The sequence below is a fragment of the Sinocyclocheilus anshuiensis genome, unplaced genomic scaffold, assembly GCF_001515605.1.
Source record: "Sinocyclocheilus anshuiensis isolate Anshui unplaced genomic scaffold, SAMN03320099.WGS_v1.1 scaffold112, whole genome shotgun sequence".
NCBI classification, from domain to species: Eukaryota; Metazoa; Chordata; class Actinopteri; order Cypriniformes; family Cyprinidae; genus Sinocyclocheilus; species Sinocyclocheilus anshuiensis.
In genome coordinates, this window is record NW_015557175.1 from 3214549 (window position 1) to 3234871 (window position 20323).

Genomic DNA, 20323 nt, shown 5'->3' on the forward strand with positions numbered 1-20323 from the left:
TAAAAGAGCAGCGTCAATGTGATTAAATGCTTTTAATCAATACGATTAAGTTTCATCAACATAAAATAATTGAGTGGAGTTCAATTGTATTGCAGGCAATATTCTTTTAGTGAATTTAAATTAAATGAGTTTACAGTACTCATAAATACACTGTAGAAATATCCATAAAAATAGGGTTCAATGTACAGTATTAATATGAAGGAATTTTCCGTATTGATTTTTTTTACAGATGTTTCACCTGTATTTAGAATTTTCATTTTGTTGTATTTTAATTTCAGAAAATTACTAGTACTTTTGTGTGTTTTTGTGTGTAACAGTGTATTCTAGAATTAAATTAATCAAGGTAATCTGTTTTCTCATTTTAAGTTATCAGAAATTTTTGGGTTTTACTTTTATACTTATATGTATTTTGAAAATAATACTTAAGATGTAAAAATAATACTTAAGAATACTCAAGATGAGTTTTTACTTCATGTTTTCACCACTTTATATTTATGCAGTGGAAAAAATATATACGCTACTGTTCAGCTGTACAGTTTTTTTTTTAACAAAGTTAATCATTTTTTTATTTAGCAAAGACGAACTATATAGATCTGAAGTGACAGTAAAGACTTTGATATTGTTACAAAAGATTTCTGTTTCAAATAAATGCTCTACTTTCATCAAAGAGTCCTGACAAAAATATATATACATATCATGGTTTCCACAAAAATATTATTAAAAATATGATGACAATAATAAGAAATGCACCAAATATTAGAATGATTTCTGAAGGACCATGTGACAGCTGAAAATGTAGCTTTGCATCACAGCAATAAATTACATGTTAAGATCTATTAACATAGAAAACACTTATTTTAAATTATTATATTAAATGATATTTTAACATTTTAAAACGCAGCTTTGGTGAGCATAGTCCTTCAATCCTTCAAATATATTGTAGGTTTTTCCAAAAAACGTTTTAAACTAGTTTTCAGAAAAAAAATAAAATAATTGTCATCTCCCATATATGTTTTACTTTAGTTTTTCTGCTCTGAAGCATTAGCACTGGAGCTCCGAAATCATGCAGAAACTCAAATCAAATCAAATTTTGTGTCATGACAGATAAGGAACAGCTGTGGCTGAAACCCCTGCGACCTGCAGCTCCCACCGCAAGCTGAACCCACTAAACCTGTACAAACTCAGTTTCAAGAACGTTTCATCTGCTTTAGGAGCACTCGACTTTCATACTGATGTTGGCTGAAGCTGACGACACATTATTCAGCAATGAACGGTGAATATATTGCAAATGATCAGGTAATAGTGCTTTAAGTTTTGCATAGAGTGACCTTGAGTGTGAAAACAGGCCAAAAGCACTAAATTAAAGTCTATTCTCAGCCACTCAGTTTACACACTACATGATTATGATTGCATGTGCACCACTACACACACACACTTGACAGTAAAGTAATATATCTGCGCTGCATAGGAGTTGGAAGTGGGAGCTGAGAGTGGGCCGCACATCCTCAGCCTTGAGGAAGGGTGTAATTGTGAAGGCCAGATATGAGAGGGGCTCATCTACAAAACAGAGGAGGAGGGAGACGAGGAAGAGGGATGACGTTTGGCCGTAGCTTGTCGATTGGCCTTGAGAAACAAGGTACGTGCCCTGCACCCCCGACCACAAATACAACCGTGATGCAAATGCTGACAACCAAGAATTAGTCCTATGATAACCCAAACAGGACATGGTCATAGAGTTCAGAAGTGAAATAAACTCTCTTTTACTCTTGCTCTTGCCATAACTGTCCTTGTCGAGGTTAGACGATGCAGAGATTGATTCTCTTAACCCTGTAATAGACTGACATATGAAATAATAAAATAATAAAAAAATGTAATAATAAAAAAAAGGCTTTTATGGTCCATGTAGTATGATATAGTGAGAATATGGTGCTCATAGTCGAGGAGGAAAATCAGTTTTATTCAGAGGCCCAAACTGAGCAAAAATATGTCATCTGGTGCATTTACTGATAATGACCAAAAATAAGATGAAATTCTGATAGCTTGTAATGTTAATCAATGAGATCTTTATAACAGTATAGCAAACTACTTGCAGTTTTTCTCAGTCGTTTCGGTGCATTTCCGCATTTGTAATGTGTGTGTGTGTGTTTTTTTTGTTGGTCAGACCACTAGTAAAAGTGTAACTGGGAATTCTATCAAGTCTCTTTCAATCAATATCCCATATACAGTAATGTGTAAATTTGTACTTTTGAAATGGATATATGGCATACATAAGCATATGGCATGCTGTTCAAACAGTAACTGTCATCCAAAATGTTGCCATAGTTTACTTTACAGTAAGTAATACTAACAAAGTGCACTGTTATATTGACAACAAGACTAAGCATTTTGACTATCTTGTTTGTGAACAATGGCACAAGTACTTTTCATTCTGATGGCACTGATATGTTCATTGACATAAATACTTAATTTTGAGAGATGAACTAAAGATTTTGAGTAAGTTACAGGCTTTTGCAGGTTATCCATTGTGTGGTGCTGTTTGTACAAACTGTTTTGAGAAATGCACATACTTTTTTGCAAATATTAAGGATGATTTGAGAAATGCTCCAAAGTGACTGAGAAAAACTGTAAATAAAATGCTTAAATCAGTTGTCACTCTATAACTCCCAATAATTACTTTTTACTGTAAAATTATATTTAAATGCTTAGTTTTATTATCAGAGCTCTGTAGCTTTAATTTTTGGGTGCAAAACATATAATGCAATGCAATACATTACTTACTTACTTATGTTTACTTTATAAAGATTACCACTACCTAAAAGCTTCACAATTATACTAAAAGACCTTTTACTTGCTAAAAAGAGTATAAAGTATCAATCAAATGACAGAATGCGTGTAATGGATTGTGTGCAACAGGTTTTCCAGCAAAGTTTTGATCATTTTGATCATTGAGGGCTTAGAAATTTGCATATCAAATATGATACATAAATGAGACTTTATAGGGTTACAAATGTCTGCCAGAGCAGCTGTGAAGCATGAAGCTGTCTTTACAGACATATATAAATGAGAAAAATGTGAATTCATAATATAAAATATAATTGGATGGATGGATAGAATCTCTGCACATCCACATGCAGAAGAAAGAAAGTCATACAGGTTTGGAACGACAGGCGAGTAAATGATGACCAGCTTTTCATTTTCGGATGAATTTTTGCTTTAAATAGCCCATGAGTTCAGTTCACCAGGCAGGTCAGAAGGGTTTTCATGTAGTCAGCATGAATGAAGATGTGTTGGGACAGTAAGATTGTTTTGTCTTTATGGCAGGATGACTGTAGTGTCATGTCTCTACTTAAATGATAAGATGCATTAGAAAAACACTCATATCAAAGCTCAGTGCTCCGTATGATTCATAAACATATGCACACTGAACGGAGTGTGTTGTCTTCAGAAGAGAAAACAGCATCATGCACCATTCTGCTCCAAATACCTTTCTGAGCATTTACTGGCTATGATTCATATTTATTTAAAATCTGACCAATTTCCAAATAAATCTTTTTTTTTTCCTTTTAATAAATGTTTTTTCTAATAAATATAACACTTGAGACCTGACAAGAAAATAAACATTTTATTAATATAAAGCAATATTATATCCATAACCTTCCTTAGAGATAACAAATCATTAAATAAGCTAATATTTAATTCTGACTCAGTTTTCTCCCTCTGCTGTGCTGTGAAAGGATGCTTGAGCATTATGGGAGTTCAAACACCTGCTCTCTGCGTATTAGACCTGACAGACAGTTATTTTCATGCCATATGTCTTCTACTCAGCTTCTTGGGAAAAACCTTCTGCTTTGCTAGCGACTACTCAGAAATCAACAAACAAATCGCTACTAATTGCCCTCTACTATTGCAACAAAAACTGTCCTTCAGAGCTGAAAACCATTATGCAATGGATGAACCTTCTCACTGAATATTCAGCATCTCACAAATCCTGATGCACCTACACCAGCGTCGGAAATTAACGGGGACTTGGAGTAAAAATGCCACTAAACTGAACCAAAATGCCCCCCAAATTCAAGATAAGTAGGGAAATGCCCCTGCACAGTTAAATTAAATTATGACTGCAGCGACTGAAGATTCTAATGCATAAAAAGCAGTAGACTAATTCATAAATGGCTCTTAGCTTGTTTTGTCCAGAATCTGACCTGCCGTTTCCCCAAACACATTTTTTTAATAAATATTGTGTGCTATATTTTGATTGTTTTTATTTGAAAATTATGTATTTCACTTTTTTTTATGATTTATTAGCATTTCTTCAAATCACACACTACCACCCTCACGACTCCCAATTTGACAACCCCTGCTCTAGAATATCAACTTAACCACAATCAATATATATGTCTGCGAGATGGGTATTATTTGCAACCTTAAAAATCAGCTGAGTCAGAGGGGCAGTGAGGCCCGTTAGTCGTCTTTCTCTGTCAAATGTGTGTTTACACGACCTGGACAAGCCTGTGCTCAGTCAGGCGGCACTATCAGTCCATAAATATTGTTCATTCTGCAATGACGGACTCTCTGTGTAACACATGCAGAGTTTAGTTTGGGGTGGATTGATGAGAACCCTTCATGGAGGTGCCATTAGTCTGTTTGTGTTTAAATGATGAAACTCCAGTGTCTTTGGCACAAGCATACCGGGCAAGCCACTGACTGGATGGGGTCAAGCTCATCTCTATTAGTGAGGAACAGAATTTGCTGACTTGTAAGGACAGGTCAAAGTGATGTCAATTCAACCTGAAGGGAGGAGATTAGAAAGATACAGAAAAATCACATTATTCATGAAAAATAAATGATTGTTTTTATAGTGGGCACAGTACATGAATAGTATATGAAACAGGGTCTAAAACTCTTTATTTTATTTTTATGCAAACTCATGAAAGACCCTCGTCATCCACCTACATAAGACCAAACTATATGCAGTTTTGTGTTCCTTTTATGTCATTCGAGGTCTACGTTTTGCAAATCTAAACAGTATAAAACCCTCATTTATGTGATTTTATTTTCCAGCAATACACATTATAATCATTAAACAACAAAATTAGCTATTTGATCAAATTTGTATCAACATGTAATTATGAAATAAAATACAAAAACTATGTCAGAACAGGCAATGTGGTTGCAAGTAAGAGGGTTGAATATTAAGTCTAAATTGAGCTGGGTTCAGTTGGTTTGAGGCCAATGTGTTGTTTATTAATAAAATTATATATATTGAACAAAAAAAAATATTTATTTTAACATTTTTCTTATAATGACTTGGTAACAGGGTTGAATTATCACAATGGAATGAAATTATTTACTTGTCCTATCATGCTGTATAAAAGGACCAAATTATTAATTGAATTATGATTTAAATTACTATTAAATAAAATAAATTTAGCATGTTATAATGTTGAAGATTGTCGCTTTTTTTGCAGTGGGGAAGATCATTCGGTAACAGGGTTGAACTCAATATTTGGATACAGCCTATTTTAGTTGTATAGTTATTATTAATTAAAATTAATTTTCAAAATTACTTATTACAATTAGTTATCTGTATACATTGTAGTTTTTTTTTTGTTTTTACAAAAATCAGTTTTTTCATGTATTATATTCTATATTCATTTTCTATTTCATTTCACACTTTTTTGTAGATTATACATTTATTGTATTCTATTTTTATTATCATTATACTTGTGTGTACATAAACAATTCCTCATTTGTTTCTGTCATCACTACTTGATTGATATTGATTTTACCATAAAATTGAACTATTAGAAACGGTTAAGATACATCACCAATTTGATGAGCTATTTTTCATACCCAAGTGATTTATGTTAGATTCTAGTTTATCAAACATGTTTAACAAATATTTCTCACATTTTTTACAGTTTGTTAATAAATGTCCATGATGCTGCAAAACTCAACAGCAAAATGTGTAGAGATGACAAGACATGGTTTCACAGTTGCATAAGATTCACATTTATTTGGTTTCAAGTCCTAAAACATTCTAAACATGCTTTTATAACACACATGGGTCACATTCTTCACAGGTAGTAAAAGTCAGAGGAGCAGAAGAAGAGGTTTGTGACACGGGTTAGGAAAAGCACCTCAGACAACACTCCCAAAAACCATCACGCCAGATGCCTAATACAAAGACAAACACAAACAGACAGGAGTTAATTTAGCATGTACTAGTGTTGTTTTGGGGTTTTCAGAAGTGTGTCTATTCCCTGAGATATCACCCATGTTTCAAAACCTCTCATCTGGCTCTGTATGGTTTGCTCGAGCCCCAACATTCACCAATGTTTCTTCTGATAAGATTGCCACTGGATCAAGAAGAATCCCAAAGAGAACTGGTAAAAGACTAAAATAAGTTCCCTGGCTATGTAAAACTGACAGCACTTTGATAGTCTTTCAATAACCAATCAGCATACCCGTAACAATCAAGAAAGAATTCTGATTGGCTGAAAAGTGTCAAAGCATTAACATGATTACAATGGACTGACAAAAAACTTGTACACAGTTGAGAAATAATAATAAAGTCATATAGACAAAAAAAATACATTCTTCATGAAAACAATTCACAAACAGTGTTTACAACTAGGAATATAATACTGTTCATTTCACATGTTATAATTGCACTGAGAAATGGTCTTCATTGAAGAGTGAGGTAAATATGCAGCATCTGATGTCTATCAGCCATTATTTTAGGAATTATTTTAAAGGGGTCCTATTATGCTCTTTTACAAAGTCTTGATTTTGTTTTGGGGGTGTACTAGAGCAGGCTCTCATACTAGGTTGTTCGAAAAACACATTATTTTTCACATATTTTACATTATTACAACACCTCTCTCCCCAGTCTGGCATGAACGGCTCGAATAGTTCCTGTATCAAATGAAGGCCCGACTTCTGAAATACGAAATGCGCTGTGATTGGTTAGCTGGGCCAGTGCGTGTTGTGATTGGTTAGCTAGGCCAGTGTGTGCTGTGATTGGTTAGCTGGGACAGTGTGTGTTGTGATTGGTTAGCTGGGCCAGTGTGTGCTGTGATTGGCAGCACTCGGCGCCTGGTCGGGAGATGTCATGCCCCTTACCATAGCCGCCTGCGAGCTTCAGTGTAAATATTGCGTCAAAATCAAATCAATTTGAGCGCGATTTAAACCCGGATGATTGTAACCACTCTAAGTTTGTCTGCCTTGGGAAAGCTAGCGTGTCTCCGAGATAGTGATAACACTCGTTGCCTTCTCTAGTGCAGCTCAACCAGGTCTCGTCCCATTCGTCGATATTTGTGATATCTCAAATCCCGGAAAATATGCGTTGTAGTCCAAACGAGTCGTTCGTTGTAGTTTTTGAAAAGTGATTTCTGTTAAATAAAATATCTCCTTTTGGAGAGGACTTTGAGCTTTGTAACTTTGCAAATATTTTTTATGCTCAAACAGCAACATTACAGACTAACTAAAGTTGAAAAAGTGAAAAAGCATAATAGGACCCCTTTAAGACAATGACGGAATATGATTGATGAAAACTATTATCTCAATTTCTGAAGTTTCCAGAACGGCATATGAGACGGTCAAAGAAACAGCGGTGCTTTGAAACCAATAAATAACGATGAATACTTTTCCTTAATGAAAGCACGCTACATGATGACACACAAAAGAGGTAGTTTCAAAGAAAAATTTATAAAAAAAAACAAACAAGGACACATCGTCAAATATGAAGGAACGACAGAAAACAAAGACCTAGATGGAGAGTGTGGCTCTTTTAAAGGTCTGCTATGAGATTCAAAAGCTTCCCTCAAAAGCCAGATTAACAAAACGGGAGGGATATTCCTGAGAGACCAAGCCGGTAACAACAATGCAGGTCTGAGAAACTCAATTCAGGAAGGCTGGTGTTTAAAGCAGCTTTGTTCGCGATAAATCTCCACCTTCGAGTCTATTCTGACGTGGGCGATGGCTTACAAATGTGTACTTTCATAGACTAAGTCGGTGTGTTTGGAGCTTTTACCTGTAACAAACACTCCCACCGTATCAAGAGTTTAGTCTGACATTTAGCTAGCTCACACTCCAAAACAAGCCCTCGCGAGAAAAGAAAACAGTCATGATATCTACCACAGTGAACGATGTACAAAATGAAATGACAACAAATGAAGGGACAAACGAATGCGGTGTGGGATGGATGAAACGTTTAAGATTAAGGACACATCATACAGACAGATGTGTAGCGTCCACCAAAACAACACAACACCAAATGTTGCCACCGAGGTTTAGCTGCACTTGAGATGGGGCGTTACCAGGCTGAACGTGCGTCTCTGGTATGGGCCCCTTTGTCATTGTCTGGTGCAAATATGTAAACATTACGACGCATATCGAACATGTTTGGAATGTCTGAAATGATGAGAGTTACAGCGAGCACATCCACTGACGCCTTGGTAAAAAACCAACCAAGGAAAAGAGTCGTAACGAAAACCTCCAAGGCATCGGATGGCTTGTCATAACCGGACTAGCTAGCTAGTCATGTTTTTTTCCTCTAATCGGGTTTACAGTAACACTCAAAACCAAAACAAAATACTCTTCAAAACAACACTTCCCCCTCCCCAGTCTCATAAAAAGAAAAAAAAAACATCTAAAAGGACCTACAATGTCCAGAATACTACAAACTACTAAACCTACAAGTACATCAGCACTGCGATATTTGAGAGAGATGCGAGTGAATTATAAAAACAGTAACTTTACCCTGTTTAAAATGTGAGGGAAGGAACCAACAGCAGAGGAAATCTGTACTCAAATAAATGCCCTTTATTAAAGTTTGAGAGCATTTGGCGGATACATTTTAGAACTTTGCAATCAAATCTGATGCTAATACTAATGCTAATCATTCACGGTGACTGAATCTCTCCAATGCTCAATTTCAGCTGATAAATACTTCAAGGCCAAACTCTACATCCTTCAACGAGTACTCCAAATTAAGGAACCAATTGTTTTCTGAAATAAGACAGCCGATACACCACACTTCACTGCCGGACTGAGTACAAACCATGTGGAGTGTGCAGTTTGATGACCGAAACGGCTGTTCTCCTCAGAAGTCTCTCGTGTTTTCAACAAGGGTGAGCAGAGCAGGGATTACTTCCCTCCAAATTTGCATAACACTTTGGTCAAAAAAAGAAAAAAGAAAAAAGAAAGAAATCAACAAAAACAATATTAACAGACACATTCTGTTGTCGTTTCGTCCCCAGCCTATGATTGTGAAACATACCCGTACACCTCTCTTCTGTGTAAACAATCACGCTCTCCATCCCGGCCTTGTATGGTAAGATAAAAACCCATGTGTTAAGAGGTTACGTGACTACCGAGCATATGTTTGAGAACTGCAGCGCACCGCAAATGCGTAAGAAATGACAAGACGGTCTCAAACTCAAGGCAGTGTCGACGTTAACAGCCCGGTGCGTCACAAAACAGAGAGGGAGCACGTGAAATGCTTTCTTCCTGAGGTAGTCTTTCAATAAAACAATTCCTTTCATACATATCTGTCCCCATCAGCATAAAGTGAACAGAAGTATAAAATAAAACCAAGCAGTAGATCTAATCCGATCAGTGGTTACACGTCACATATCGCAGGTGGACTGAAGCGTGTGAAATCCACTGCGCTTTTTGTGCATTTTCATTTGAAAAGGAGCATGTGCACAGTGTGGATCAACATACATTCAGCTCTGTCTGGTAATAAATAGAGAGAAAAAACAACACTAATCTAAACAAAATGCATAAAATAGTTTCTTATCACATTCATGAGAGGAGAAGGAGGAGGAGGAGGGTACCGGGAGTCCCACCCCCAAATAACACCCTGCCCCCGTGCAATAGATGGGGAGGGTGTTTTCAAGGGAGGCGGGGCTAGTTGGCAGGGGCGGTACCCTTTGTCACACAGGGGGAGGAGCCTGTCCTGTAGTTGTTCAGACTTGACTTACAGGAGTGCAATACTGCCTTAAACAGCAGGGGGAGCTGCTCCAAAGGGATGTTGACCAACTTCCCTGAATAGCGAGGGGAGAATGGTGAGATCTGACCGTTAAATGGATGCAGTTCTTGTTCAAATACATGAAATGTCTTGTTTTTGGACTTACCTGCAATGCAGCGGATTTCTGGCAGACACATCATGATCTCGGGAAAGCGTTTGGGCTGGTGCGGGTACTTGAACTCGGTGTAATTCGGGAAAGCGTTTGGGCTGGTGAGGGTACTTGAACTCGGTGTAATCCTGACAAACGTACCAATAACGTTTGTTCAACTGCTCCAGCTGGGTCACATTGGTCAGACCGCGGATATCTAGACACATACAAAGAAATATCATGATGCTGAACACTTATGAAGAAATATATGAAAATGAAACGTGCTTTTCTGTTTCGTGTCATTATGGCGTTATGGCTCTATTATTGTTGATTCTGAAGATCTCTATTATCTGTTTAAGTGCTCATGCAGTGAGCAGTGATTATCATAAGATAAGTCAGAAGAGCATCAGCATACAGTATACTGTATGATGTAATATTGTATTAAAATGGAAATACTTGCTGTTTTACCTTGGTTGAGGAAGTTGATGGCCTTCATGCAGGCATATTCCTCATTGCTGACCTTCAGCTGATGGAACTTACGGAACAGATAGATCAGCTTCTCCATCACCTCCATCCCATCCTCACTGAAACTACACACACAAACAATTCATCAATCAACTATAGATCTAACAACTGACCTCACAGCTACGTCAAAAGGGTCCAATTCGTGTTGACAGCACTGATGTGATCAGAACAAGATGTGGATCAGATTTTAACCAATATCTCCCACATAAGCAGCAAAGTTCAATCACTTCATAAAATCTAAATAAATCAGATTGTTTTTCCCTTTACATGTGACATAGATCCGTTTTTATGAACAGAAAAAAACCAGACTGAATCTGAAATGTTCAATTCTAATCAGAATGTCACTTTCATATTGAAATAAATCAGACATGTATCTTATACTTTAGCAATGTGAGGTCAGTGTAAATAGTAATTTAATAGATTTTTATAGTAACAACTCAACATTTGTCATAACTGCGTGTTTGAATGATCACATTTTTGAAAATTATATTAATTTTATTATATAAATTACATTTTATATGATATATTTATGAATAATCAAGAGTATTACTATATAACAATATATACATACAATTATACATGTATAGAAATGTCTGAAATGTTCTGACACCTGCTTTGAAAAAATATGAATGTTATGAAGTTATAGTAGTATTTTCATAAAATGAAATGTGAAACAATGAGAGTGTTTAATAAACCCGTGACAAATGTTGGTCTATCATCTGATTCCACACAAGCATATGCTATGTGGTTATATATGTATACATCCTCTTAGCCATTATTATGTTACTAATGATTTAAAGGGGTCATATGATGCTGCTAAAAAGAACATTATTTTGTGTATTTGGTGTAATGAAATGTGTTTATGCGGTTTAAAGTTAAAAAAACACATTATTTTCCACATACTGTACATTATTGTTTCTCCTCTATGCCCCGCCTTTCTGAAACACGTCGATTTTTACAAAGCTCATCGGTCTGGAGAAAGGAAACATTTAAATCGCATCATATGACCCCTTTAAGAATATGTTTGAGTAGGATACCACATGAATCATGTAATAATAGAAATAAAATAATAATTAAAGTGATAAAGCACAGCATGAGACGTATCTTGGTGCTAAATTACTTCATAAAGCCATCACAAAAGAGTGAACCCATGACACGACGTACCAGCACCATTCAGTCTAAGTCCTTTTCTCAGCCTTCGTGACTCTATTCGACTTTTCTGAATCTGATCCGTCTGTACGTTTATCTGCTGCTCTCTTTAATTACTCCAGACTCTTTGAACTCTCTCCCTAAAGGTAGGTCATGATCTTCAGCGTGTACCTGCACAGTAAATGGGAATGTTTCACTACCTCAGACCTGCATTTCTGCCCAGCATGCAACAGTAAATCTATCCAGGAGATCAAGAAGAGACGGTTCAGAGGTCAGGTGATTGCAGACTAATTTACACACACCACACTCACTCCCCTCCTCCATGTCAGCACTAGTATTTCACTCGTAAGGCTACGGGTATATTAATCATGGCTCTAGAAATGTGCACGAGGGCCTGGAATTAGACCAAAATGCAAATATAAAGATATCTATAATGTTACAAAAGATTTCTATTTAAAAAAACATGTAGCACAGTTTCCACAAAATTATTAAGCTGCACAAATGGATTCAACATTGATAATAATAAGAAATGTTTCTTTGAGCAGCAAATCAGTATATTAGAATGATTTCTGAAGGATCATGTGACACTGAAGACTGGAGAAATGATGCTGAAAACTTAGCTTTGATCACAGGAATAAATTACATTTTAAAATATAAAGGTATTCTAAGGTACATCTATAAATAATACAAAAATTAAATAAATAAATAAAAAATAAACAAATACTTATTTTACACAAAATTTGCAATTAAAATATACATTATATAAAACATAATTTATCCTTTCACTCAGATTAATCAGTTATACTAATTAAAATAATCTGTGAAAAAAACAAAACAATTCTGAAAAATGCCACAGTGCATCTCAAGTTTATTACAAACATGAAAGACACAAAAAATTTGGAGGAGAATACAGGGAGAGGACAGACAGACATAACACGTCTGTTTCACTGCCTTTCTCCCACATACACACACAGTGGTCTCCACCTCCATACAGAGATGCCTGAGAGTACCTGAAGCATGGAGAACAGTCTAACTATCGTGATTTAGCACTAGTAGGGATCACAACAAGCCCTACGTGCACAGAAGAGCAGCAAAGAGATACAGTATTTCTCAGGCCCAGATACTTATTAGCAGTATCTGATGAATCAATGTATTGAATCGGTTCTTATTAATGATCCAAACCGATCAGCAACATGCTTTGAAATCATAGAACAGGGAATAAAAGGTGTGTGACATAAGCTCTATATTCCTCACCTCTGCAGCTCGTCGTCTGACGGGGTGTATTTGTCGGTGACGTTGGCGAGGTCGCCCAGCACCTGGGCGCTGTAGACCGTCAGGCAGGCCAGCAGGATGAGCTCCTGCCAGGTGGCACTCAGGAGCCGCGTGTAGTCCTCGATGGACAGCTCGCAGAAGAAAGGAAGCTTCTTGATCCAGGAGATCTGTCTGAAGAGAAGTTCATCCGCCAGCCGACACAATAGCGCAAACAGCTCCACCTGAGTGACCCGATACCTGCAAAAAAGAGCATTATGTGAGCAGTAGTACATTTCAAGAATGTTAAACACTGTTTTAAAATGAATGACGGCCTGCATGGCTGTTGAATGAATGAGGTGTTGTTTACCCGTCCTCAATGAGCATGGGTGTGCCCAGTGGGGCCAGTTCCTCTGCTGCCACCAACTGGCTGATGAGGGTATGACTCTGGGGGTACAGACTCCGCGGCTGGGCAGCGTATCCAAACAAGTGAGGCAGGAACTGGTAGTGCTGGGCCATTGCGTTGCCAATGTACTGTTCCCTCAAAGCAGCGGTGTAGCCATTCAGCTCCACTGAGCGACTGTGTGGGAAAGAAATGGAAAGGTAGAGGAGGAAGAAAAGAAATATAGTTTACAATACGTTTTTACACTTTTTTTTTTATTTAATGCATTTGAGGCAAATACAAAGGAATCCAGTCTTTTGATTCGTGTTCATTGTAGCTAAAGCCTGTAATCTAAATTTGTAATCTAACATGTAATCTAAAAATCTAAATGTAATCTAATCTGTAAATTTGTCCTTTTGCGTTTTGTGAATTATTCCCACAAACTGCTGTTTTTGCAGCGGAGAAGGGAATACTCACTTGGATGAAAGTGTGGATACAGGAGATGGCTGATTCCCATCGGAGACGCCGTTGCCAGGGGAACTGTGGTCACTGTCGCCGTTGTTTCCCCAAGTGTGTTCCGGCATGTTGGCATCATCCTTAAACTCCTGTCCGGACATAATCCGTTCAATCTCCTCATCAGAAATCTGCGCAGAGAGATTTTTGATCAGAACTGTGCAAAATCTAGTACTGAATGAGTCATTCATTAGGACTAAAGGTGCAATCACATTTACAATTGTTCAGTTTTGCCGATGAGATCATTTAAATATGAATCCATAATATTTCGTGGGAGAGAGAAATATTTCGCAACAGTTTTAGGGTGGTCACATGGATTTGCACATTTTTGATCAAAATTCTAAAACTGTGCAAAATATTTAGTAAGACGTGTGGTCACATTTACCAGAATAGGATTCTACATGATGGGAAATTTTGGGAAAGATTTCTCTACATAGATTTAGCCAATTTGCCATGTTGACCAACAGAAAGCTGCTTGGTATGAAAGTGACTTCTGTGTGAGCTGTGCTTATACATCACTACACTATTTAAAATAGACAATGGACCTTTTTGCCTACAAAAGTTTTGCAAATATTCTCTAATGCAACCACACCTTAAAGAGACAGTTCATCCAAAAATATCAATTGCGTCATCATTTACATCCTCAAGTTGTCCCAAACCTGTATGAGTTTGTTTTTTTCTGTTGAACACAAAAACAGATATTTTGAAGAATGTTGGTCACCAAACAGTTGATGGGTTCAAGCCATCTTTAATTCTGTGTAAGGTGAAGCAACCAGCTATTGTGTGTTCCAGAGGCAATTAGGCCGAGTCAATAAGATGGCGGTCTCTAGTGCTGGGATCAGGTGCAAACAAGAGCGCTATATGGACTAACAAAGCCCACATTGTCCTATCAAATACAACACAACAAATACAGCTCACCAGGGTAAACACTTCCATACAATACTGTTCACCGAATGTACTTAATGGAGCCTCAAGTGTAATATTCAGCACGATGTCGGAGAAATATGAGGCAAAGTTACATTTCGCATCTACAATAACATAAACCTTAATATCAAAGGCCAAGTTTTGGATTATTAGGCATGTCTAGGGTCACAAAACAACATATTACCTCACATGAGAATTTAATACATTCACCTAACGCTGCTATTCACGCAAATGCAGAAAAGCAGCAAAACACAATGATTTTATGAGGTCAGCTGACAATGAATGCGAATAATGACTAAGCAATCTATTCACCGGTGCTCTAGCCTTGAGAACAGTGACTCTTCTAATGAATTTAACATCTTTAAATTACGCTGAGGTCACAAGGCCATTTATCGGCAAGTTGGGCTATTTAACCCAAAACTCTATTCCGTTCGTCTTCATATGCGCCGAAACTAATCAGCTCTATTTCCTCCATTCACGACTGGAGAGGGCATGAACGCAATCAGCGCGGCTGCTTTAATACGCGGTGGACACGAGAGACATAAAAGAGCGATGAGAAACTCAAGATGAATGGCAGGGCGGGGATGGAGTAATTAATTTGTGACTTTTAGAAAGTCCTAATGAAGAGAAATATAAGTATAGAACAGAGAGATCAGGGCACGGCATCTCATCAGATAGGAGAAGTCGATTTAGTTTGGAAAGAAAAGTGTTGGTGTGATGAAAGCGAATGAGGGGCTATGGGCACCTGTACAGGACCGATGCTTTTGTTCCTGCCTCCCGGCATGCCATCTTCTCTGATTGCTGAAAAACACAAAACCAAATAATGAGCTGAATGTCCACTTAAAAATAATTTTACCTTCGAGATGAGACATTCTGCGTGCCTCTGAAATGCTTCGCCTCTTTTCAGCATTTAAATGGAAATGACTAAATTGCTTTGTATATGCCTCATGATTTAGATGTTAACCGCTGAAGGAACAAAAAAACAATTGCGGCATGCTTTCAACAACACAAAACTTTGGGGAAGAAAACCAGACGTTATAAAAGTGTGTCTAGAATCTAAGCTCAATACAGCTGAAGGTGGATTAGAAATGTTGCTCGGATACTGCAAATACTTTGACACCGTTCTTTGGCCAGAACATTAACTCTTTGCTATGTATTGATGAGTAACCTATTATATGAGTTTTCTAGCATTTTGAGTCTAACATTCTTCAGATAATGTAGTAAAGCAATAAGCCACTGAAGGCTGTGCATCGCAGTGATTTGTCCACAAATAAGACTTGTTGTTGAGTGCATAAACCCCCTTTACTGTGGTAAAATCCCTGTGAAGCGTATTTTCAGATGGCTTTTGCTTTTATAAACTGGCAACAATAGATGTAAAAGATGTCATATTTAATTAATAATAATTGCAGTTTATGAATAAGTATAATTTAGTTAATGTTCAATTTTCAAATGTGGCTCATCTAATTAGATTAAACAACCTAAATGTGTTATAATTGGGTTTAAAACACACCACACTTAACTTTTTGAAAAGAAGTGTGCTTAATTGTATTGAATGTGTACTTGTAGTGTGCATCAAATCTTAAAAGCATATTTAAAAAAAACTGTATTTGCAGATAATATAATATTAATGAAATAAAAGGCAACTTAAGTGTACTTAAAGAGAGACTTTTATGACCATATTTCTTAACACGCGTTGAAAAAGTGCACTTGGTAATAATGTCAAATTAAACATCCTACTTTAAAGAACATTTTAAATTATTTAGTTATAAAAATTTGTCATGCATTAAAGGTGTACACTTATTTTTAAGTGTTGACTAGCACTTACATTTAAAGTTAATATATTTTAATGTACTAAAATGCAACTTCATCATTACATATAAGTATTTACAAATATATTTAAATACATGACATACAAGTTTCAATAAGAATGGTTTACCATAAATGAAGTATATCCGGCAGTACTTTTTCTTTTATGCCAAAAATCATTGGGATATTAAGTAAAGATCATGTTCCATGAAGATATTTTGTAAATTTCCTACCGTAAATATATCAAAACTTACTTTTTTATTAGTAATATGCATTGCTAAGAATTCATTTGGACAACTTTAAAGGCGATTTTCTCAATATTTGATTTTTTTTTGCACACTCAGAAATGTTCAAATAGTTGTATCTCGGCCAAATATAAACCATACATCAATGGAAAGCTTATTTATTCAGCTTTCATATGATGTATAAATCTCAATTTCGAAAAATTGACCCTTATGACTGGTTTTGGGTCACATATTAAGTTCACATATTATATAGTATATTACTTCTGTAATAGGTACTGTTTAAATGTATGCTGATGTGTACTTTTTCACAAGGGTTTCTCCTCTCTTTTGGAAGACTTCTCAGTTTTGCATTTACTCTGTCTTGAGAGGAGTATTCTATACGGTTCTCAGGGGTGCTGAAGCTTATGCTCTATGAATAGGAAATGTAATGCATGAGAGCATTGATCTACAACCAGAATCATCTCCTGAACGCTTCTCAATCTTAACCCAAACATAATATGACAGTAAAAGATTAAATGACTGTTTCATGACTGTGACTGTTGTTATAGTGTGGGTATATAATCTAAATTACAGGCACATTGTGAGCTCAGCCCTTGTGTATTATTGGCATTGTCACTAGAGGGCAGTGGTAATTGTTTTAATGTATTTTCCACCAGTTACCTTTAAAATATGATGGTAAAACAGCTTTGCTAAACAGCACTATAATGACTAATTATACCCTGTTGAAAAGACCAAATTAGACAAGCTCGAATTTCCATGCAGGTTCAGACTGGTCAGAGCTGGTTTGGCTAGTAAATGCTGATCAGCCAGTCATGCTAAACTGAGAACACAGATATGACTGTATCGGCTCCATTGACATCTCTCACCTTTGCGGTTCATTCCCATCTGCAGGCACTTGAGCAGCCTGCAGTACTGGCAGCGGTTGCGCTGTTTGCGTGACATCTCGCAGTTCTTGTCGCGGCTGCAGCGGTAGACGCGCTTGTTGCAGATGCTGCGCTTGAAGAAGCCCTTGCAGCCCTCGCAGGAAATAATGCCATAGTGCAGTCCTGTGGCGCGGTCTCCGCAAATAAGACAAGAGCGCTGCTCAGCCTGGTCATCTGAGAGAAACACACAAACATACAGAGATCAGGACCAAAGTATGTAGAGATACACATGTGCATGCAAATGTATTCTGTATATTTTAGATCAGGGGTGTCCAAACTCGGTCCTGGAGGGCCAGTGTTCTGAAGAGTTTAGCTCGAACCCCAATTAAACACACCTGAACCAGCTAATCCAGCTCTTACTAGGCATACTAGAAACTTAAAGGCAGGTGTGTTGAGACAAGCTGGAGTTAAACTCTGTAGGACACCGGCCCTCCAGGACCGAGTTTGGGCAGCCCTGTTTTAGATCAATTATTTGGCCTCTATTTACATGACTATCTACTGTACATTCATTCATACACTAAAAATCTTACTGACCCCAAACTTTTGAATGGTAATGTTTTTGAAAGAAGTCTCTTCTGCTCACCAAGGCTGCATTTATTTGATTAAAATTACAGCAAAAAAAGGTAATATTGTGAAATATTATTACATTTTAAAATAACCGTTTTATATGTGAATATATTTTACAATTTTATTTATTCCTGTGATGCAAAGCTGAATTTTCAGCATCATTACTCCAGTCTTCAGTGTCACATGATTGTTCAGAAATCATTCTAATATGCTGATTTGCTTCTCAAGAAACATTTCTTATTACTATCAATGTTGAAAACAGTTGTGCTGCTATATTTTTTAGTGAAAACAGTGATGCATTTTTTTTTTTCAGGATTAATGTGTACAAAGTAAAAAAAAAACGCATTTATTTAAAATATAATATTTTAATATTATAAATGTCTTTACTAGTCACATTTGATCAATTTAATCCATCCTTTCTGAATAAAATGATTAATTTCTATCACAGAAAAGAGATCAAATTACTTTTGTACATAAAAGCATCATAAAACATAATAAAGTGAATCAGAACTATGATTAAGAAACACCATGGAATCAAAATTGACACTTATTTTTAAAATAAATATAATCTTTTTAATTATCTACAACTTGCTTTTCTGACATTACCAAAGCTGTGTGGGTGTATAAAAATAATATTAACGTATAATTTCTTCGCCTACGTTTCACATTTCAGTCAAAATCTGATGCATTATTTCACACTGAATATCCAATTTTATCCAGAAGTGCGTCAGATAATTAAAGTTAAATGCATTTCGAAAGTCATGTAACATTACATTCAAGAAACGTCCAACGAAATCATTTAATTTGAAGAAAGAAATAAAGGAGGCACCTTTAAAATAATTGAGATTGAAGGATCCTATTCCCATAACACCAAGACACACAAGCACTCTAACACACACACACACACACCCTACCCCGGCTCCAAAACAGGATCCTTGACCAGATGGGTGGGTGCCATGGTAACGGTGAATGGCATGGCCACGAGAGGAATGTGCTTGCTCACCGTGGCTGTGGCGTCACGGCTGACTTAGCGAAGAAAGGGTTCAAACCAAGAGCAGCGGAAACACTAACCCTCAATTCCTCCTCCCCTAGTTCCCTCTGTCCCGCTCGCCCGCTGTCAGAACTATGAGATCAGCTAACACTGAAGCCAGGCCCCCCATCTGCCATCTAATGAAGCTGTACAATCAACACCGCTGCTCCTTCACAAGACTAAATAAACCCCACAGAGGAGAGAAAGAGGCTGAGAATTAACTCACAGCCTTTAAGATGCAGATCCCTGAACAAATCATTCTGTTGAACCGATTCTTTTTAAAGATTCGATCAAACCGATTGTTTGGGAGTCAAACTGAGAGGCAGTCACTCAAATCAAATAATAAAAATAAAAAAAAGATTCACAAAAATGAATGAGATGCTATCAAGAATGCTTTAGTTTGTAAAAAGGTGAGGAATCAAAAGTTTATCAAGTCAAAAGCCTTTTAGTATAATTGTAAAAGCATCCACCTTCAGGTTGTGCTTCATGTGTCTTTTTGCTCTGCAGTCTTTACTGATTTTTCTAAAGTAATGTTTATTTACTTTATAACAGTAAACTTAAGAATAACTTAAGAACAACAACTAAATTGTTAGTAATATTTAGATTAAAATTTACTGGACTGAAGCAACTTATGTTTACTTATCCAAACATAATTTTTAGAAACATAATGTGAAAATGTGACAAGCTAACAGAATTTCATCTTATTTTGGCCATACATATTTCTAAATATAAATATTAACTTATAAACACACACACACATACATATACATACATACATATACATACATATATATATATATATATCATCAACTGCACCAAATTGCATATTTTTTATCAGTTTGGGCCTCTGAATAAAACTGAGGTGTTTTTTCCTCCATATTCTTCAC

The 20323-nt window shown here is 36.5% G+C and overlaps 1 protein-coding gene across 1 annotated transcript in view; it reads right to left on the bottom strand.

Annotated features, from left to right (window-relative positions):
- Positions 1-9853: 9853 nt before the first annotated feature.
- Positions 9854-20323, bottom strand: part of LOC107678448 (nuclear receptor subfamily 6 group A member 1-A-like) — a 102475-nt gene continuing 92005 nt past the window's right edge. The window contains exons 3-11 of the mRNA XM_016473722.1: positions 17783-18013; positions 15611-15666; positions 13906-14072; positions 13417-13626; positions 13053-13307; positions 10593-10714; positions 10217-10341; positions 10143-10179; positions 9854-10052 (exon numbers count right to left, since the gene is read on the bottom strand). Of these exons, the coding sequence (XP_016329208.1) occupies positions 9916-10052; positions 10143-10179; positions 10217-10341; positions 10593-10714; positions 13053-13307; positions 13417-13626; positions 13906-14072; positions 15611-15666; positions 17783-18013 (1340 nt within the window). The 3' untranslated portion in view covers positions 9854-9915. The remainder of the gene's footprint in view (positions 10053-10142; positions 10180-10216; positions 10342-10592; positions 10715-13052; positions 13308-13416; positions 13627-13905; positions 14073-15610; positions 15667-17782; positions 18014-20323) is intronic.